The 21804-nt window shown below is 36.1% G+C and overlaps 5 protein-coding genes across 5 annotated transcripts in view; 3 read left to right on the top strand and 2 right to left on the bottom strand.

The window, feature by feature from the left end:
* The window catches only part of LOC125214438 (putative late blight resistance protein homolog R1B-16), a 5697-nt gene extending 2182 nt beyond the window's left edge, over nucleotides 1-3515 (bottom strand). The window contains exon 1 of the mRNA XM_048115460.1: nucleotides 3243-3515. Coding sequence (XP_047971417.1) covers nucleotides 3243-3515 — 273 coding nt within the window. The remainder of the gene's footprint in view (nucleotides 1-3242) is intronic.
* A 1122-nt stretch (nucleotides 3516-4637) lies between these two features.
* LOC125216304 (putative late blight resistance protein homolog R1C-3) lies at nucleotides 4638-7989 on the top strand. The gene is made up of 2 exons (XM_048117985.1): nucleotides 4638-5119; nucleotides 5470-7989. Exons 1-2 carry the CDS (start codon nucleotides 4679-4681, stop codon nucleotides 7681-7683), a joined length of 2655 nt encoding a protein of 884 aa, XP_047973942.1. The 5' UTR covers nucleotides 4638-4678; the 3' UTR covers nucleotides 7684-7989.
* Nucleotides 7990-8805: 816 nt separating this feature from the next.
* Nucleotides 8806-11277, bottom strand: LOC125214450 (putative late blight resistance protein homolog R1B-14). Its single transcript, XM_048115481.1, has one exon. It carries the CDS (start codon nucleotides 11275-11277, stop codon nucleotides 8806-8808), a length of 2472 nt encoding a protein of 823 aa, XP_047971438.1.
* A 4966-nt stretch (nucleotides 11278-16243) lies between these two features.
* Nucleotides 16244-19338, top strand: LOC125212434 (putative late blight resistance protein homolog R1B-14). The gene is made up of 2 exons (XM_048112606.1): nucleotides 16244-18877; nucleotides 18994-19338. Exon 1 carries the CDS (start codon nucleotides 16375-16377, stop codon nucleotides 18874-18876), a length of 2502 nt encoding a protein of 833 aa, XP_047968563.1. The 5' UTR covers nucleotides 16244-16374; the 3' UTR covers nucleotide 18877; nucleotides 18994-19338.
* A 659-nt stretch (nucleotides 19339-19997) lies between these two features.
* On the top strand, nucleotides 19998-21804 carry LOC125214461 (putative late blight resistance protein homolog R1B-17). The gene is made up of 2 exons (XM_048115498.1): nucleotides 19998-20019; nucleotides 20870-21804. Exons 1-2 carry the CDS (start codon nucleotides 19998-20000, stop codon nucleotides 21802-21804), a joined length of 957 nt encoding a protein of 318 aa, XP_047971455.1.

Below are 21804 nucleotides of genomic sequence, written 5' to 3' on the forward strand. Positions count from 1 at the left end.
AATTTAAAGGTAATCTTTTCTAATTTAAAAAAAACACGTAGTACACATAATTGTTGTGGAGTAATTCGAAAATATACTTTCCTAATATATATAAGATTCTGCATAGTATTTTTTGAAGGAAATTCTTAATTTCTAATGGAAAGTTTGTTTTTATCCCAATTTAAAAGTAATTATCCTTTTCTAATTTTTGTAAAAAACTCGTAGCCCACGTAATAAGTTCCGTTAGGTAATTTGGTCAATTTATGTATTTTGTGAAAATAAAAAAAAAAAAAGAAAAAAGGAGAAGTACACAATAACTGTCTAAAATAAAAAATCACGTGTTCCGATTTCATATTCTCAAAGCTATCCAATTTAATCCAAAAAAAACTAAAAGTACTATTTCAATTGAATTAATATCATATTCTCAAATCTCTCCTCCTAAATAAGAGATCCATTTCACCACACTGTTATCTTCCATATTTTGAAATATCTCATTATAAAATGAGAGAACCACTTATAATCTTAAATCGTAACTACAACTTACAAGGTACTATCTCAATTACCAAAAACATAGAGGAATTTTGTATCTCAATTATCTAATCCTACATCGTTACAAATCAGATCTCGCCTTGTGAAAGATCTTTCAATAGTTTTTGGCGATATAAGTGTGATAAACCGATATTTCGGTATATTTTCTCATCTCTAATCGTACTTTATTCCGCCAAAACGGATTCCGACATGATCACTGTGGAAAAATCAAGGATGTTGACATAAAACTTTGTCAATATTTCTGAAGGTTTGAAGACTTAGAGCAATAGAATGATGCATGTGAAGCTTGATATGGGTATTATGTGCAGAAAAGAAAGGATAAGAAGAAAGAAAAAAAAATCTCCATATCTTTATTAGTGTTATTCACATGGATTGTTAGATTGCATATATCACTAAAAAAAAACTATGTTTTACCTAGCACAAAATTCCGAGCACCAATTTATGAGCCTAGTGGTCGAAAATTTAATTTAAACAATATATATCTAAATAAATAAATATTTTTCACCAATGTTTCCTAGCACAATAAAAGTGCTCGTACTATTTTGCTAGGATGACTTTAAAGTGCTCGAAAATTTCCTAGCACAATAAATGCGCTCGTAAATATTTCCTAGCACAATAAAAGTGCTCCGAAAAAATTCCGAGGAAGCATATGCCTAGCACCATTTGTGCTCGGAAAAGTGCTCGGAAAATGCTATATTTCCTAGCCCTCCACTACCAAAAATGGTAAAAAGTTTTATAATAAAATTAGTTAATAAAATGTAGAAAATGAATTAGTAGAACATGAGGTCCACTATAAAAAATGATAAAATTAAAATGAGACAAATTTTGGTCGATGGGTGGAAATAGAAAAGCGGGACAAATTTTGGTGGACGGAAATAGTATGATATTAGAAGAACACATTTAAGTTCTTTTACTGGCCTAAATGGAAGACAGGCTTAAAGCAAAGCCCGTGTTTCCAAATGGGCCTAATTCTAGTTGGACCTGCATGATAAAGAAAATAAAACGAAGAGGCCCACTTAAACCCCAACATTGGAAATAATACAATCCATTCCATTTTTCTCTACATTCTATGTGACGCGAATGCAGAGAAATCTCAAATAGCCGAACAATCCCCCTTTCATAATTAATGGCTATTTTTTGTTGTCTAACTAAGCTCGAATAGTGCCAATTTATATGTTTGAACATGATTTGAGTTAGCAATTGAAATGGGATCGAACCCAATTTTAAAACACGGGGTAAAAGTTCGTGATATTATTTGCCAATTTTAAAGTTCGTGAGAAAAACCCAACTTTTTGAAAGTTTCGTCATATTAGATGCCAATATCCCTTTAAACTATTAATTCTAATTTAAACTATAATCGTATACTACATCATAGTAATTGTGGATGTGGTATAAATTTTCTAATCTTATAGTAAAAATCCTATGGTGGCGATATAGCCAGAACTTTCTCTTAGAAGATAAGTTATTAATCCAGTTGGTCTAGCATTTCACATCCCACATTCAATTTTATTTAGTTCTTGTTCCATTTTAATTTCTTAAAAGTTCGGTTTAATTTAAGGGTGTGTTTGGTTTTAATCCTTCTAAATAGAAAGATGATGCAGTAAAAACATGTCCAAGGAAGGTATAATTCTCATTTTAACTTCTCATGAAGGTAATTGTATGAACTTCAGGAAAATAAAATAAATTTAAAAAAGCAAATTATATAATTAACTATTTACTTTTTGTATGAAGAAGAGGTAAAAAATAATATAATACCTTATCAAATATCATTTCTATTAGAGAATGAATTTTATGAAAAATAATAAATATGTAGTTACTTTTATTTACTTCTTTCATTTGCACCTTCCCTTAAATTTATTACTAGTGAGAATACAAATTTTATACTACTCCGTATCTTGTTTGTTTTGCATAATAGTATCAGAGATGGGCCTTAGAACCACATGAGAATGGGCCTGACTAACTTTTTAAAATGTGTGTAGCAGTCTAAAAATGTACTATAGTGATATGGATCAAAGTAATTTAAGATCAATTTCTCAAGAAAATATGCTTTGATGATGTTTGATCTATCAATATTTTTGTGAGATGGTTTTCAATTTCCAAAGTAATCAAAGATTAAATATTGATCCAATAATAATCAATGAATCTAAGCTAAAAGAAGGAAGATGAGTTGTTATTGATGGAATAAGCTAAAATACTTACACCATACTAAAAAGCATCCATGGCTAAGCCTTCAAGGAAAATCACAATCCTCAAAATATACCTCTACTTGATCCATGTTTCACTAAGAATTGATGAATTCAAACAACCTAGTTACATACTAACAAGCATCCATGGCTAAGCCTTCAAGGAAAATCACAATCCTCAAAATATACCTCTACTTGATCCATGTTTCACTAAGAATTGATGAATTCAAACAACCTATAACTAGGAATTGGATAGGAATCCTCTTCAAGAGGAACAAGTCTCTGGAGCATATATTTTCAATCAACAAATAAGGAATAAAATGATAAAAGAAGCTTTTTATAGTAAGGTCCAAAATTCAAGGAAGAGGACCACAAAATCTAGTGTTGCGTCACTCTACCCGGCCGGGTGGACTTTGGGATGCTAAGCCACCCGGTCGGTCGGGTACTTCTCCCTGACTCCTGGCTTCCTTCGACGTTTCACCCGACCGGGTGATCTGATTGACCAAAGGCCACCCAGATGGGTGGACTTGCCTGACTCCCACATGCTTCTAAACAGGCCACCCGGGTGGTTGTTTTGGTACCCGGCCGGGTGGAGCAGCATTGCTTTGGCGCTTCCAGCGAATGGTACCCGGCCGGGTGTTGTAGAGCGTCAGAATCCACCCGGTCGAGTGGATACTCCCAGCCTTCGTCTTTCAGCACGTTCCTCATCTCGTGCTCCTCGGTCTTCATAAACTCCTCCCACTTGGCCTTTTGAATGAAAGTAGAGAGTCCCTCATGTAGCAGCCTCGCCATGGATCTCGTCATGGGTCCTCCACGTGGGGTCGTATCAATAAGAGAGAGTAAAGTAAGTGGAAAAAATATGTTGACTTTTATTAAAAGGGGAAATGACTCCACTAATATGGAACGTACCAAAACGAAAAAATGACTATACTATTATGGAACAGAGGGAGTGTTACATAGACCTTGAAGTTCTAGAATTATAAGGTTAGCCAGTTAAGCTCATTTAAATCGACTTTTGTTAGGCTTTTTATATACTACTTCAGTATTTATAATTTTTCACTAACGTTTTTTTAATATATTGTTATTTTACATAATAAGCTCATTATGACTTTAACTGTGGAAGGACTAGTGGCTGGTGCTCCCCTTTGGTGGTGAGTAGTATAACAATTATATCTTCAGATGGGCCTTGGGACGATTTTGGGATGGATGGAACTAGTTTTAATTGCTAGTAATAACATTAATTTATTTTATGGAAGTAAAATGGCGCATCTATAATGATTAATTTAAACCAGTAAAGATATATCATGCCGAATACCAAGGTAGCTTGACCTAATTCATTTATTAACAATGACCTAACAAAACCCTATTGTCTTAAATTCCGTGCCGAAAAGTTTGTGCTCACTTATCTGGGGACGGGGAGGGAGTACTACATATCAAAAATAGAAACCTTCATTCATATTTTACCTATTTTTTCTTCTTCTCTTTCTTATTTTTTCTCTCCTTTCTCTTACTTTTTTCAGTTTTCCTCTACTCATTTATCTTACCAATACTCCCTCTGTCCGCAAATAAGAGTCCTGTTTTTTCATTTTAGTCCGTCCGCGAATAGGAGTCCCGGTTCACTTATGCCATAAATGGTAATAGGGTCCCACCTTCCACTAACTCATTACACTCACATTTCATTTAAAACTAACATTTCTTAAAATCTGTGCCGTCCATGAATGAGACTCCTAATAACGGACGGAGGGAGTATCTCATAAAACCCGAGCCGTCCACAAATGAGACTATTTTTTATAGATAGAAGGAGTACAATAGATATCCAATAAGTGAGATTTGAACTAGTATACTCTTTCAATAGAAAGACTTTATGAAATACACCACACATGCATGACATAGGTGACATTTGAGAACTAAAAAATACTACTCCTTGCAATTGGAATATTTCCAATGGCTAATTGAGAGAGAGAGAGATGGAGGATACGGCAACGGAATTGCTGGTTGAGAACATCAAGGAGCTACTAGTAAACCGCCCCGGTCTAACCAAAGACGACGAGACGAGGGGAAACATCGAGAATCTTCTAAGGGATCTCCCCGTGTTCATAGCCTTCCTAAGGGAGACAGTCGAGAAGCGGAGAAGAAGGGAAATGGCGGGGTACTATGAAGAAGATTCCTCTGAAGCAAAGCGGATTGCGAAGGAGGTTCAAGATGTTGTTTATGATGTGCAAGACATGATTGATGTCTTGATCGCAAAGACCATCGAGAAGAATCAAAAGACTCGTTTCTTTAGATTCTGGGATAAAGCTGGCAGTCTCAATGCAACTTGCAAACATTTCGAGGAGGTCAAAGCCATGGTTGATCGCTTCAGAGAGAAAACCATTATCTACGTCGAAGACGAACGCATAATAACTGAGGTCAGCTCATCTTTTTAGAATATGAATAATAGTAGTAGCTCTGTATGCTATTTGATTGTGTTTTGATATTTAGTAAATTTATATGAGTTTGAATTGTTATTTAGTTGGTTTCGTTATTGAGTATCAATAAAGACCATAAGAATTGGGATCACATCGAAAAAGCTAAACTGAAAAATTTCATATATTTTTTTATAGTAGTACTACTACTACTTTACGTTCAAATACATAAATGAAATTCAACACCTTCTTTGTTGGCTTTGGCAAATGTTTACAACGTATTACAATGTCGATGACTGTTATGTCCATTTCACAATAACATTTGCTAATAAAAATATCCAACTTTGAAACAGGCTCAACCACCAAAAAGGAAAGATGCAGAAATTCCCGAAGTTCAGAAGGAAGAACTCGTGCATCGTCTGAGTTGCGAAACAGACTATCTAGATGTAATTCCGCTTATAGATACAACTGGTTGTGGAATGCAGATACTGGCACGGCAGATTTTTAACGAGCAACATATCCTCTACAAGTTTCCCACCCGTATATGGCTCACTATTACATACAGTCTCACAGCTGAACAAATGTGTATCGACATCCTCAAAGAGTTGAGCATTAGAGTTGACGAGGATACGAGTGCCAAAGAATTAGCTGATACGGTTGCTGCTCGTCTCCACAACCAAACTTTCCTGATTGTCATGGATAATGTAGACATTTCTGATTGGGAAAGACTTAGCGTGGCTCTGCCATTTCACAATACAAAAGGCAAAGTTTTGATCACCACTTATGATTCGGATGTGAAAAAGGTGGATAGGAATCCGAATCTTTTCACCATTTATGGTTTCGCTACAGATGAAGATGTCTGGGGGAGGTTGCGGTGGGAGGCACTGGGAAAGCTGGACTGCCCTCCTGAGTTGGTAGATGTCGGACAAGAAATCGCATTTCTTTGTGCGAGAATGCCAAAGACAGTATCAATCATAGGACGCATCCTTGAGAGCTATTCAGTCACAGATAGAAATATAAAGTACTATTGGATCAAAGTGAGAAACCAGTTGCGCTCATATACTCATAGGATGCCAAGCTTTGCACTGCACTTGTCTAGATTCATATATCTGAGTTATGACAATATACCTCACCACTTGCGCCCGTGCTTGCTTTACTTTCTCTTGTTCCCAAAACACCATGAAATATTGGTATCAAAATTGATCCGCTTGTGGATTACAGAAGGCTTCGTGCAACAACAGTCTGGCTGCAGCTTGGAGGAAACTGGAGAGAAGTACTTGTATGATCTTATCAGTAGAAAATTAGTCGTAACTGTCAGGTTCAAATCTGATGGTAAGCTTAAATCATGCCAGATCCATGATACTTTACTAGAGTATGATAACTGCCCCGGGGAAGCTAATGAAGAATATTTTCTCCAAGAAATCGTGTACAAAGGAGACGGGCAATGTGAACCTCCACTCTCCAGCAAAGAAACATGTCGCCGTCTTTCCATTCATTCCGATTGCCTGAGCTTCGTTTCATCAAGACCTTTTGGTCCTCGTGTCCGCTCATTTGTTTGTTTTTCCAAGACTAACTATGTCGTGTCTCCTGAAAACAGCACAAACATCACTGAAGCCTTCAAATTGGTCAGAGTCTTGGATATTCTGCCTCTCAAGTTCACCAAGATTGACAGTGATCTCTATAATCTGTTTCATCTGAGGTACATTGCCTTTTCGTCTGAGCTGTCAATCCTTCCTTCAAAGTTCAACCAGCTTTGGAACATACAAACTCTTATAGTCATCACCAAATCTCGTACGCTTCAAGTTAAAGCTGACATATGGAAGATGAAGCGCCTTAGGCATTTCAAGACAAATGCCTCTGCTACCTTGCCCGTGTCGGTTAACAGTGACAAACAGAGTACAGAGCTTCAAACCCTCGGGTTGATCTCAGTGGAGAGTTGCACTGAGGAACTTCCTCATCAAGCGCCTAATTTGAAGAAGCTGGGCATCCGTGGGCGACTAGCCTTGCTTTTTGGCAGAAAGACAGGCTCTATCGATAGTTTGAAGGAAATGAGAAAACTTGGAAAGCTGAAACTTGTGAATGATATATATCCTGACCAACGGAGGGAAGGGGCATTGGGTTGTCTTCCTCGATACGATCAGTTCCCGTGTGGCCTTACCAGCCTCACAATCTGTGCTACTTTCCTCGGTTGGGAACATATGTCCACCCTCGGATTGCTGGAGAAACTTGAGGTGCTCAAGCTTAGAGATCATGCATTTGTTGGGCACACTTGGGAGGTAGAAGATGGAGGTTTTCACTCTCTCGAGACTATGCACATTGAGAAAACAGATTTGGCTTGTTGGAAGGCTTCTTCCCATCACTACCCCAAGCTTAGAAGCCTCGTGCTCAAGGACTGCGACAAGCTTCGTGAAATTCCAGTTCAGCTTGCTGACATATCAAGCTTCGAAACGTTGGAGCTGTCTACTAGCAGGAGTGCAGTTACATCTGCCAAAACCATTTCTAAGTTAAAGAGAGATGGAGGCTCGGAATTCACGCTCTTCATCTTTCCTCGTCATCACACTGAATGATCAAGTGTTGTTAAACTTGACAGGTAATTTATCCTTACATATAGTTTGTTTATTCTCTGTTGTCACTTGTCTTTGCAGCATACATCTCAGCATGTCACATTTCAAGACTCCTTTCGATATTGTTTCGGTTGGTTTGCATTTATTTGCAGGGAACTGCTGCACTACAATTTGTTCTTCACATTGTTATCTTGAACTGTTTTCTGTTCTTCAAATAATCGAGCATGTTTTGTTCGTATGTTGAAATGCAACACATTGCGTTGTTGTGTTGAATGATTATTTATTCATTTCACGGTGTGGATCTCAGTTTGTACGTTTGATGTCAAACAAGAGTTGCATGCCTCTAGATTATGATAAAAAGTTGTTTGTATTGTGGCTGTGTTAGTCGTTGCTTCATTTACACTAAGGGCCTGTTTGCTAACCCCCGAATGGAAAGCAGCAACTTCAATTCCACATGTCTTAGCCCTAAATACCGAGATAATCAAATTTGACAAATATCAAATTGTGAAACGAGATAACTAGTACTTAGGCCACGTTTGGTTAACCGAAAAATAAAGTTCCCAGATAGAAACCTGGTAGCCAAACATTATTTGATCTCCTTAAGTTAATTAAAAAAACATCATACTCCAATTCAAAAAATGAAGATACAATTACACCCAGATTTGGTGAATATAAAGAGCAATAAATGAATATCTATGGCCAAACAACCAAATTACTTAAATTCTTAAAAGTGCTCAAATTCTGTTCCAAAATGATAGTACTAACATGCCTTAGGAAATTGCCCTCAAAATTTCCAGAATAATTTAGCTAACAAATAAAACTGAATACAAACCATAACAATGAATAAGTAACTCGATACTTGTACAGTGTCTGCTACAGATTACATCGAAACTAGCTTTTTGGTAAAATTTCACATTCATATCAATAACTGAATAAATAGACAAACAAAAGTTAACACTGAATAATCGAGACTCATGAAATGCTGCTACATAAGCTAAAGTAAACAAAATCCAATGGGTACGATGATCTTCTCAGACAGTTTTATAAACCTTGATTTGAAATCTGAATAATCAAAGCCACATCCCAATTCCAAAGATGCAAACAAAAGAGATGGAAGAACTAACCTCATAATACTCGAACTTGAAGAAGTTTGTTGTCGTATTCCTCCTTTTGTTCCTTGTGGATCCTTTGGACACACTCTACAAGGGATTTGTTGGCATGATCAACCTCAATCAGTTCAAGTGGTGATATGTCTCCAATGGCATCTGGAATCTCACTTAGTTTACCACAACCATGAAGCACTAGTCGCTTCAGTATTCGGAAGTGGGCTTTTTCTGTCACCCAGCTTTCTAAATCAGATTCTTCAATTAGCAAGTATTCCAGTTTAGGAAACTGTTCCTCGTCAGCCTCTTCGTTAGTGTCCCACGTATGTCCTTCAAAGGCATGATCTCTCAGTTTGAGCACTTGAAGATTCGGCAGAGTGGCAATAGCTTTCATATCTTCCCAAGGAAATCGCCAACCACCCAAGGTTAGCTTTCTTAGTGTCTCTGGGAAAACAGGCTTAGCTTTTACCTGAAGAAGAGAACCTTTCTTCACAACTAGTGTCAGCTTCTCAAGTTGAGGCAGAAGAACAAGATTGTGGAGCTTATAGTCTTGTTGGTATTTGTCTCCGAAATAAGTGATTGCCAGTTTTCTCACATTGCAAATCAATTTCATCATCTCTTCTGTACATATCAACTTTTTCACCACAGACAAAGTTAGCAGGTTCTCTAGAGCCGAAGCTTCTCCTTCTGGATTTGGCAAAAGATCATAAAAAGAGATAAGATGCATCAAACGTCGCATCATCCAGATCTCTAATGGTAGATATACCTCATCTGTTGAGTATCTGTATTTCCTTGATCTCTTGCTGGGACGGATGATCAATATGCGAAGATTCTGAAGTCTGGATATGGCTGATGGAACCTCCATTGGACATCCGAAAGCAAGGTACCTCAAGTGAAATAGCTCAAACACAGAAGCAGGGAGTGCATAGGCGTCTGTATCCACCACATCCAACACCCTCAGCAATTTGAACTTGCGCAGACCGCGTAATGAGCTTCCACTAGGTCGGAAGCTCACAACAGAACGCATGGTCGAGGCGTACGCTCTTGCAAGCTCCCTTAGATCAATACGAGAATTACTGAGCCTTCGCTCGTAATTATCATCCAGAGCTTTTCTTTTGCACAAGTCACGTACCATACCATGGATATTGCAACTTTTGACCTTCCCATTCGACTTGACCGAAGTCACCAAAACCAGACTTCTCATGATAAGGTCATTGACATATTCCTGAGCCTCCTTTTCACTTTCCACCATCCCTTCTGCTATCCAAAGCTTGATAAGCTTCGAGATTCGGATCTCATGATCTTCTGGGAAGCTGCCCATGTATAAGAAACAAGGCCTCAAATACAGAGGTAAATGAGTATAACTCAAAGACATGATCTCATCAAACTCCCCATTCTTATTAATAGCTGAATTCACGTCGTCCAAAATTTTCTCCCATGACTCTCGAGTCTCCCTAACGTTGGACAAGACACCTGCGACAAGAATAATCGCAAGGGGCAGCCCCTTACATTTTGTTGCAATATCCTGTCCGACTTTCTGCAGCTCGGACGGACAGTCTTTTTGTGGAAACACCTTCTCCTTAAGTAGCTTCCAGCTTTGATCTGGTTTTAGAAACTGCATCTCATGAAGAGGACTTGCAGAGCTGATGTAAGAAGCCACACTCGTTATCCTCGTTGTTATCACGATCCTACTTCCATTATCATTGTGGTATAATACATGTCGCATATCGTTCCATATATCTCCACTCCAGACATCATCAAATACAATAAGGTGCTTCTTCACCCTCAATATTTTGTAAATCTTTTCTACCGTTGAGTCGCTATCTTTTGCTAGTCCTCGTTCGCCTTCCTTTTCCAAGTAATGTAGGAGATTTCCAAGAATATCAATGGTGTCATAATCTTGTGAAACAGTGATCCAAGCACGAACAGGAAACGTCTCCACTACCAGCGGATCGTGGTACACCATCCTGGCGAGTGTGGTCTTCCCAAGACCGCCCATCCCCGTGATAGGGATGATCTGGTGTTCGGGTGATTCATCGCAGAGCAGACCTCTTATTTTTTCAAATCCCTCTTCAAGGCCAACCGTGAAACTGTCAACTGCAGGTATGGGCGTTGAGGCCGGGCGACGACTACTGGGCTGCAAGCTCTCCGTGTTGATGGCAGCGGCCTCTTTCGCAATGGAGCTGATTTCATCCGCCACAGTATCGAGCTCGCAGAAATCATACAGAAAAATACCTGTAGATTTTTTACGGGAGGCAGTGTGCTCGTGCATGAAATGCTCGATAACGTCCTCGGCTTCGTTTGCAGCGTCCCTGATCCTTGTTTCAAAGTTGTTGGCCTCCCTCGGGAGCTTTGGGATGAATCTGTGGAGGAGCTTGACTTGGCGAAGGAGCTGTTCGATCTGTTGTCTTCGATGCACAGAAATGGGGTGTTCATTATAACTCAGGATTCTGTCGAGTGTTTGGGTAAGTGAAAGAAGAACAGCATAAGCCATCGCTAATTACACAGATATGATTTTACAAGTCAAGCAGGGGAAGGTGATATGGATGGAGAACAAGATTTGTTTCAATTTGGAAGATGATTAATAAGGATAAAAGATATGAATCAAATATTTGAATTAACTATTGGGTTTGTGATCAGTAATGAAAGATTCAAAGCTACCGAAAAATTAAACAGAGGAATTATGATACTAGTGCTGACCCTCTGCATTCGCTTCATGCCATTTGAGCATCTTTTTTCTACAAAATAAAATACTATAAAATGATACTAGTACTAATTACTACGGAGTATATAATGTTGCACTTTAAATAATACTAGTAACTATATAGTCCTAAAAATGCCAATCAATGTATTTATTTCAATTCACACCTAACTTTTTAAAAATATCTCAAAACTTTAAATGCAACTACCTTAATTTAAATTATTTTTTCACTCAACATATATCAAATTAAAAATAAATTTTCACTCAACATATATCAAATTAAAGATAATTTTATAAAGATTCCAACGAGATCCTACATACATATGTTTTGATGTCAAAATTTGAAAAATAATCTTGAATTTTCGTGTTTTTTCCTAAGCAGTTTAATATCAACATACCTATCAATAAATGTCAACACAATATGTATAAAATGTCAATTCGAAATCGTGTTGACATACTCAATGCATCATATTGATATTTTTTATACGCTATATTTACGGTTTGACCAAAATCCTAAATTTGTTAATTCTTCTTATCTTTTTAAATTTAAATAACAATAAAATGTAATTACACGTGACAATTTGTAGACCACTAGAGCTTTAAAAAATATTATGGTCTTAAATTAGTTGTAGTTGTCAATATAGCATATAGTCGTCAATTGATTGCATCACAGTGGGTATATATCCCTGGCGGATCTATATGGGAACAAAGGGGTATAACTGTACCCCAGAAGCCAAAATGTCCCAGTGATACTATTTTTAAGCACCTAAAGTTTTATTTTTAGGAACGGTCCTATTCATTGATTGAACTACTCGTTTTTTTTTCATTTATTATTACTAATGCCTTCAACCTTTTCTTATAAAATATGTATATTTTAATTTTCTACTAATATATTTTAAGTACTATTTCCTCTTTGATTAAATTATTTGTTTATCCTTTAGTGTACACAACAATGCATATTTATATCTATAACTATTCTCTGCATCTTTTGATAATAGATAGATCATTATGCAATTCTGAATTTATATACTCACTCAACACCATCGCTGCACATAATGATAGAAACATCCTCATAATATAGTTTTTGAAAAAATTTCTTGATCGGAATCATTATTTATTTAATAATCTGACAAAGTTTACTTGTAAAGAGAGCATATAAAAACTAATCCAACTTGTTAACATTAAACAAATTGAAGTGATCCCTAAAATTAGGGATTAACACGTTACTACAAAAGATAAATTGGAGGAAATAAAACAACCACCATTCTCAAGTCAGAGAGGTAGCTTAATTTCGACTGACTAATTCAAAACCACTACATTAATCTTCATTAATACGTTACTTATCATGATTAAGTATCCTCTTACCGGAGAATGATCAATTGCTGACTAATAAGCAATCTCAAACTAAGACTAAATTTTAGCCATCAGATTAGAAGATCTAGTGGTTGAAATAATGTCACATGGATTATATTTTTAATTAAGAAAATTAATAATAAAATTAGAGGGTATTAATGTCAATTCTCTATCATTAAAATCACCTTAAAACTTTAAATTTACGTAACTCTCCCGATTTAAATTATTTTTTTCACAAAAAACATATCAAATTAAAGATAGTTTTATAAGGATTCCAATGAGATCTCAATTGCATATGTTCCGACGACGTTCGGGTGATGAAATTTGATATTTTTTATTTTAGTTTTCGGAAATGTTGATAACCAAATTTTTATCAACAAATACATCAAAAAATCTCAATAAAACCATGTAAAATCTCAATAAATATGTGTTGATATTTTCTTGTACTAGTGTTGATGTTCTTATGTCATATTGTTCATATTTGTAATACAGTATGTTGATATAAAAAAACTTTCACGAAAAATATCATATGATAACATAATGACGATATTACCCTTTTGTTGATATTTTGTCTACTATTTATTGAGATTCGTAAGATTTAATCTCGTCCACTAATTTTAAAATCTAAGAATGAAGATTTGATCTTGATTTTGGATTAGGGTGCTATAAGCATTAGAATATGACCCCATCTCACTTTTCTCATTTATAGTATTTAAATATAATTATTAAACAAATCGGGGTGACCCGCTTTAGCACGTTACCTTAATCACGGATTCACGGCTGACTAATTCATAACAGCTACATTAATCTAATTCATAACTAATAAATGCAAATTCACATTTAAACAAACACCTTAATTATGATTTAAGTTATTGAGGAGTAACCTATAATTAGTTTATGGAGTTTATAAGTTCTCAAAAATAAGTTCAGCCAAACACATTAATTATGATTTATTAATGGAATTTATTTATTTACTGTGAAGTAAAATGAAATAGTGTGTGTGTGAGTTGGCCCAAAGTGGTTAATACCCGATGCCTAAGGTCTTGCATTCAAGCCCACCATGATGCGATTTTAAATTTAAATTAATTTGCCAATAAAAAGGTGATGCAATAATAATTATTAATACTCCATCTATCCCAAAAAATAGATGGTCTCTCATTTTGGATTTTCCCATAAAAATAGTCTACATTCAATATCTTTCTTACTTAACAAATTGTAAGTTACTAAAATTTAGTGTCATCCGAAAAGTATATTTTTATTTGAGAAATAAATTTATAGTAGTACTTCTTTTGTCTCATTTATACCATTGACCAAGACAAAGATGAAAAACATCACAAGGTCACCTTTTTAACTGTCATGTTTAAAATTTGCATTTGTACTCCTTCATTATCATTAAAATGGGTACTTCTTTACATATACATGCTGTATTAATTTGAAAAAGTGTTACAGTAGATATAATAATAAATATGTAATTACTTTATTTTACTTCTTTCATTTGCACCTTCCCTTAAATTTACTAGTGAGAATACAAATTTTATACTCCCTCTGTCTGCGAACAGGAGTCCCGTTTTTCCATTTTAGTCCGTCCGTGAATAGGAGTCCCGGTTCATTTATGTCATAAATGGTAATAGGGTCTCACCTTCCACTAACTCATTACACTCACATTTCATTTAAAACTAATATAAACAAGTGGGACCCCTATTTCACTAACTTTTTTTCACCCACTTTTCTTAACATTTCTTAAAACTCGTGCCGCCCATGAATGAGACTCCTAATGGCGGACGGAGGGAGTACTACGTATCTTGGTTGTTTTGCATAATAGTATCAGAGATGGGCCTTAGAACCACTTGAGAATGGGCCTGACTAACTTCTAAAATGGTAATTTGTAGCAGTCTAAAAGTGCATTATAGGGATGATGCTTATATTAATAAAGTAGTACTCCTATGTAACATACTCCCTCCGTCCTGGATTATAAGTTCTATTTAGTTATGATATAAATTTTTAAAAATATAAAAAAAAGTGAGTTGAATAAGTTAGTGGAATATGAATCCAACTTGTATAAACTATTAAATAGAGACACAAAACCATTTTATAAGTCAACTGACAAATAGGGTATCATCCCACTTCACGCATTCATATTTAAATGTAATTCTCATTTGACAACTTCCAATTGGACACATCTAGAGATTTTACACTAAATTATTAAGATAGGGAGTAGCTTTTAATTTCATTCGGTACTTCTATATACTCCATTACAGTTTTTTGTTTTCATAGGATGCATTTTGATTTCAACTAATTTCATAACAATTTCGCCCCAAAGCCACATCATTTATGAAAGTGAAGGAATGAGATGGTGGAGTAATGGGGAAGAAGACTTCAATTTGGGTTTGGCCCTGAAAATAAATTATTTGATTAAAAAAGATTGGGCCTTAATTAGTTTTATAATCTTATAAAAAAGACTGGGCCTTAATTAGTCGGAAAGAATTAGAGAAGAAGTAATACACAGTAAATGGGAAATTTTATTGTTACACATAAAAATAGATGTATGAATGATTTCTGTATATCATGACTACCATGTGAAATATTTACAATATTCGATGCCAGTTGTTAAAATGCATAGTAATTAAAGACTATTAAAATATTGGGGTAGGCCGTTGGTAATAACAGCATCTCTGATTAGTGATTACCAATATATAAAAATTAATTACATATAAATATTGCTCCACGTATAATATAATTTCCAGTTTTAGTTATTTTATTTCGAGCATGTGAAATATTCCCCAATAGCGATGCATCATGCATATCATCTTGTTGCATTAAAATGCGTATATTCTACTGTCAAGATATTTTTCATAGACTGATAAAAAATAAAATGTGTATATTTGTACATATGTAGCACTCCATAGCTTAATAAATGGGTTCATATTACATGTTGGTTGCTGTGATACAAACAAAATTTATAGTAAGGAGATATTTGATAAGATAGTAATACTGAGATAGAGAATTATACATAAATATTTTTTATTATTTCGTTTCATATTTAAGCTTCTCAAAGCCTAATATAAAATAAAGATCCGCCTCAATCTTGACAAAATTATAATTTTAACAATGTTTATCAGTTTATGCAATCTATTAATTTGTCAAGTTAAATCACTGTTATTTAAATAATACAAATTTAGATAATTTCTTTTATATTAAATAACAACGAAAAAAAACATTATCTCTGCGTACCTTAATATAAAGTCCGTGTATCTTATCTTATTTTACGTATCTTCTCATATCTCACGTTTCATATCAAACGGGTCCTATGTTTTAATATGTACGAATATATTAGCTGTTCAAGTACTTATATAGAAATGTAATGCTCAGATGTACAGTGACAGTGAACTTGTGAAAGCTATTGCAATCCATAAATTCCTTCTCATACAAATTGTTGATATCATATAAATCTTCCAAATTGTTTCAGTCTTATCATCAAACATTCCATATTTTTCTTCCAAATTGTTTCAAATTCTTGCTTGCCTCCTCATGTAAGAGATGGCTTATGCTGTTCTCGGTTCACTAGATGAAACAATAGATCAGATCCTATTTTACAGATATAGTGAATACCCCCTTTCTCTCAAAGGAAAAGAACAGATTTACAGGCTCCAACAAAAAGTAGTTTCCTTGCGTGAATTTGTTGAAAAGTTTAAGGAGGAAGGCAGCAGGTTGGAATCAAGAATCAGAGATGCAGCTAATGAAGCAGAGGATGTAATCGAGCATTGGATGCACGAGCATATCCGATCACCTTCTGCTACGGATATTGAGTATGATTTAGGTGAGCTGAATATGGCGATGGAGGAATTGAACTCCATTGCTGAAGAGGTGCAGTCATCTCCAACGCCCGCACCAGCTGTCGATAGGAATAAGATGCTTCTCGAGTCATCTCCAACACCCACGCCAGCTGCTGTTGGTCTGGAGGAGCAGGTCGACAAATTAAGAGTTTTGCTCTTAGAAAACCAAACGGACAATGACATTATCCCAATCACGGGGATGGGAGGTATTGGAAAGACAACTCTGGCCAGAGCTGTTTTTGAAGATGACCAAGTTGTCAACCACTACCCTGTTCGTGCCTGGATCACTCTGTCCCAGAATTATCAAATCCAGAATGTGTATGCAGAGCTCTTATTTTCCTTGGAGAAACAAGTCGAAACAGGACTTTTGGATGATTGTGTCACCACGGAAGACAAATTACGCGAAATCATTACTTTGAACAAGTGCCTGATTGTGGTGGATGATCTATGGAGTGAGAAAGCTTGGCGCGAGATACGCATCATATTCAACAAGGAAGATATGTGTAACCGGAGTTGGTTTATGATTACCTCAAGAGATGACCGTGTGGTTTTTTATTCCATTTATTCCACTGATGCTCACAGGATGGATCTCATGGATGAGCATGTAAGTTGGTGTCTGCTGAAGCAAAAGGTGTTTGGTAGCAAAGAATGTCCATCTGAGTTGGAGAAGATCGGAAAGGATATTGCAAAAGCTTGTAAGGGGCTTCCCCTTGCAGTTATGATAGCTGCTCGTATATTGTCTCAAACATGTCAGACTCAATCCTCATGGGAGGAACTTGCTCCAAACATGCGTTCACTTATCGTGGAAGACGCACAGTTCCAATATACAATGTCTTTGAGTTATGCTGATTTGCCTCGTCGTTTGAGGTCTTGTTTCTTATACATGTGTGGCTTCCATGACGATTATGAAATTCGCGTCTCCATGCTTGTCAAGTTATGGGTGGCTGAAGGATTTGTTAAAGATCAATGGGGCGCTGAACAATATGTGAAGGAAATCGTGAGCAAAAATCTGGCTTCCACCACGTCCATCAAGTCCGATGGCTATGAAATCAAAAGTTGCATTGTCCATGACTTGGTACGTGACGTGTTCAAAATAAAGGCGATAGATGAGAATTATGAGCGACGGCTCAGTAACTCTCATCTTGATCTAAGGGAGGTTGCAAGAGGGTATGCCTCAACGCTCCGTACCATTATAAGCTTCCAACGTAATGAAAGCTCATTACGCGGTCTGCGCAAGTTCAAATTGCTGAGGGTGTTGGATGTGGTGGATACTGATGCCTATGCACTCCCTGCATCTGTGTTCGACCTCTTTCACTTGAGGTACCTTGCTTTCGGATGTCCAATGGAGGTTCCATCGGCCATATCCAGGCTTCAGAATCTTCGATCTTTGATCATCCGTCCCAGCAAAAGATCAAGGAAATACATATACAACTCAATGGATGCGGCATATCTTCCGTTAGAGATCTGGATGATGCCACTTCTGACGCATCTCGTCTCCCTTTTTGATCCTGTGCCACATCCAGAGGGTGCGGTTTCTACTCTGAAGGAGCTTCACACACTGTGTGTGGTGAAGAAGTTGATATGTACAGAAGAGATGATGAAAGTGATTTGCAATGTGGAAAAGCTGGCAATCACTTATTTTGGAGACAAATATCAACAAGACTATCAGCTTGAGAATCTTGTTCTCCTGTCTAAACTTGAGAAGCTGACACTAGTTGTGACGAAAGGTTCTCTCCTTCAGCAAAAAGCGAAGCCTGTTTTCCCAAAGAGACTGGAAAAGTTAACCTTGAGTGGTTGGCGATTTCCTTGGGAGGATATGAGAGCTATTGCAGCTCTGCCCAAACTTGAAGTGCTCAAACTGAGAGATCATGCCTTTGAAGGCGATACATGGGACACTGATGAGTACAGTGATGAAGAGTTCGTGGACGAAGGAAAAGTGTTTGCTGAACTGCGTTATTTGGTAATTGAGGAATCTGATTTAGAGAATTGGGTTGTAAAAGAACACCACTTCTCACGACTGAAGCACCTAGTGCTTAAAGGTTGTCGTAAGCTGAATAAGATTCCAAATGCCATTGCACGCACATTAGATATTCTACTAATTGAGGTTGATCGTGCAAACCTATCTCTTCTCAAGTGTGCCCGAGAGATCCAGCAAGAACGTATTAACAGAAATGATCGAATAGACCTTGAAGTTCGAGAACTATAAGGTTAGCCAAGTTCATTTAGATCAACTTTTATTAGGCAATCTCATACTCCATTATTGATAATTTCAGGGTGATTGTCTTTTTAATTTGTTCCATCTTTGGCTTCGATGATTTTTCAGATCCCAAATTCATAAACACAAGGTTACAATGGTTCGAACCTGCACTTCTGGAGAAGCATCATCCTCTTGACTCCTTGTTTCTAATTCTGTATCTTCTTTCACATTTGTGTATTTATACAGTGTTGGGCCAGCTTTTGTTTTTAGTTGGGCCGATTATAAGGATCAAAATGATATTTTTGGGCCTCTTATTTATTTAGGTGGCATTTTTTTTTTGTTTAAACTGTTTGGGAGTTATTGTGCGAGGATCACCTATTTTGTAATACATTTGATAATACATCATTCTCAAATGACAATGTATCATATTTATATGAAAAATTTATATATAGTAGTATAACCTTTACCCTTTCTCTCTTCTCTACTTTCTTTTTTTTTCTTTTTAATAACGGAGCAGATCCCCTGCTCCACAATTCCTACTCTACACCCACAACAAAATAAAATAATCAATCATCACTTATTAAAATTGCCCATAGTTATTATCTTATTTTATTGGGATATTGGCATCTAATATCACGAAACTTTCAAAAAGTTGGGTTTTTCTCACGAACTTTAAAATTGGCAAATAATATCACGAACTTTACCTCTTGTTTGTTTTTTCCCACGAATGAAAAAATTCATGTTATTTTAATAGATTGAAGAACAATTTTGGAGGATGTGCTTCAAGAAAAACTATCTTCAAAGATTGAAAAACTTGAAGCTCTCAAAATTGTTGTTGAGAACTTACGAAAAGAAATCCGTTTATTTGAAGAATTTTTTCATTCGTGGGAAAAAACAAACAAGAGGTAAAGTTCGTGATATTATTTGCCAATTTTAAAGTTCGTGGGAAAAATCCAACTTTTTGAAAGTTTCATGATATTAAATGCCAATATCCCTATTTTATTTTGTTGTGTGTAGGTAGAGTAGGAGTGGAGTAGAGACCCGATCCAGTTTCATTGAACGTGGGGAGTGATTCAATGTGCATTACGATTTACGACTGATTTGCCTCTGTGATTTGATTGGCTCTGGAGATGACGAGGACCTCGTTCTTTGGTTGAGGGTTAGAGAATACTACCTCCGTCCCTGATTAAGAGTCACACTTTTTCATTTCGGTCCGTCCCCAATTAAGAGTCATACTTCATTTTTACCATAAATAGTAAGTAGGTCCCACATTCTACTAACTCAATTCACTCACATTTTATTATAAAACCAATATAAAAAAAAATTGCTCCCACATTCCACTAAATTTTTCAACCAACTTTTCTTTACATTTCTTAAAGCCGTGCCCGGTCAAAGTGTGACTCCTAATAGGGACAGATGGAACGGATGGAGTATTATGCTATCCCCATTTACAATCTCATGCAATCAAATGCCATTAAATTTTGATAAATTATTCATTTTTTATTTTGTCTATATACACAAATATCCAACTTAATATCCTTTTATTAAAAAAATTAATATGCAAAAAAAAAAAATAGTAATTGTAATATATACTTATAATTTATACTTTAATAAAATATATTGACATTTTATTAATATTTTGAAAATCAAATTTATTGTAATATATTTAAATTATTATAATGCACATCTATATAATCATTGGTACGATAAAATTATTACTCATATATCTAGTGATATGGATTATTTTTATTCTATTTATCATTATCATTGTCAATAAAATATTTTATGTATTCTATAATACTATATTATTGTGGCGAAATTTACCAATTTTGATTTTTTTTTTTTTTTGGGTATTTACTTCTATAAATATGTATAACTAATAGTGAGTTATAGCAAATAAATTTAAATATAATTTGCTTCTAACGTCATTAATTAAATATAATTTATTTAAATATTTAAATATAATTTAAATAAATCTTGACGTTGAAGAAGTACCTGATAGTGGTGGATGATCTGTGGAGTGCAAAGGCTTGGGACGACATAAGGAAGGCATTTGGCGACCCAAACAAGCGTGACGGGAGTCGGATTATCATAACCACAAGGATTGAGGAAGTGGTTAATTCTACCCACCATCTCCGTGCCATATATTCTTACACTCTGCCTCTCTTGGATGATCATCAAAGTTGGTGTCTGCTGAAGCAAAAGGTGTTTGGTAGCAAAGAATGTCCATCTGAGTTGGAGAAGATCGGAAAGGATATTGCAAAAGCTTGTAAGGGGCTTCCCCTTGCAATCGTGGTAGCTGCTCGTATATTGTCTCAAACAAATCAGACTCAGTCCTCATGGGAGGAACTTGCTCAAAAAATACGTTCATTTATCTTGGAAGACGCGGAGTTTCAGAAGAGAATGTTATTGAGCTATACTCACTTGCCTCGTCATTTGAGGCCTTGTTTCTTATACATGTGTGGCTTCCCTGAAGATTATGAAATTCGGGTCTCCATGCTTATCAAGTTATTGGTGGCTGAAGGATTTGTGAAAAATGAAATGGAGGCTGAACAATATTTGATTGATCTCGAGAGGCAGAGCCTGATTTTAGTGAAGGCCAGAAAGTCCAATGGCAAAATCAAAAGTTACACTGTCCATGGTTTGCTACGTGACTTGTGCAATATTAAGGCCATAGATGAGAATTATGAGCGACGGCTCAGTAATTCTCATCTTGATCTGAGGGAGGTTGCAAGAGCGTATGCCTCAACGCTGCGTTCTGTTATAAGCTTCCAACCTAATCAAAGCTCATTACGCGGTCTGCGCAAGTTCAAATTGCTGAGGGTGTTGGATGTGGTCGATACTGATGCCTACCCACTCCCTGCTTCAGTGTTTGACCTCTTTCACTTGAGGTACCTCGCTTTCGGATGTCCAATGCAGGTTCCATCAGCCATATAA

Source organism: Salvia hispanica, chromosome 3 (genome assembly GCF_023119035.1).
Source record: "Salvia hispanica cultivar TCC Black 2014 chromosome 3, UniMelb_Shisp_WGS_1.0, whole genome shotgun sequence".
Taxonomy (NCBI): Eukaryota; Viridiplantae; Streptophyta; class Magnoliopsida; order Lamiales; family Lamiaceae; genus Salvia; species Salvia hispanica.

Bases quoted from the DNA above. Each gene is read 5' to 3' on its own strand.
- LOC125216304 (XM_048117985.1), top strand. From the start codon at position 4,679: ATGGAGGATACGGCAACGGAATTGCTGGTTGAGAACATCAAGGAGCTA. The intron at 5,120-5,469 runs GTCAGCTCATCT...ACTTTGAAACAG, and splicing joins ACGAACGCATAATAACTGAG to GCTCAACCACCAAAAAGGAA.
- LOC125214450 (XM_048115481.1), bottom strand. From the start codon at position 11,277: ATGGCTTATGCTGTTCTTCTTTCACTTACCCAAACACTCGACAGAATC.
- LOC125212434 (XM_048112606.1), top strand. From the start codon at position 16,375: ATGGCTTATGCTGTTCTCGGTTCACTAGATGAAACAATAGATCAGATC.
- LOC125214461 (XM_048115498.1), top strand. From the start codon at position 19,998: ATGACGAGGACCTCGTTCTTTG. The intron at 20,020-20,869 runs GTTGAGGGTTAG...AGTACCTGATAG, and splicing joins GACGAGGACCTCGTTCTTTG to TGGTGGATGATCTGTGGAGT.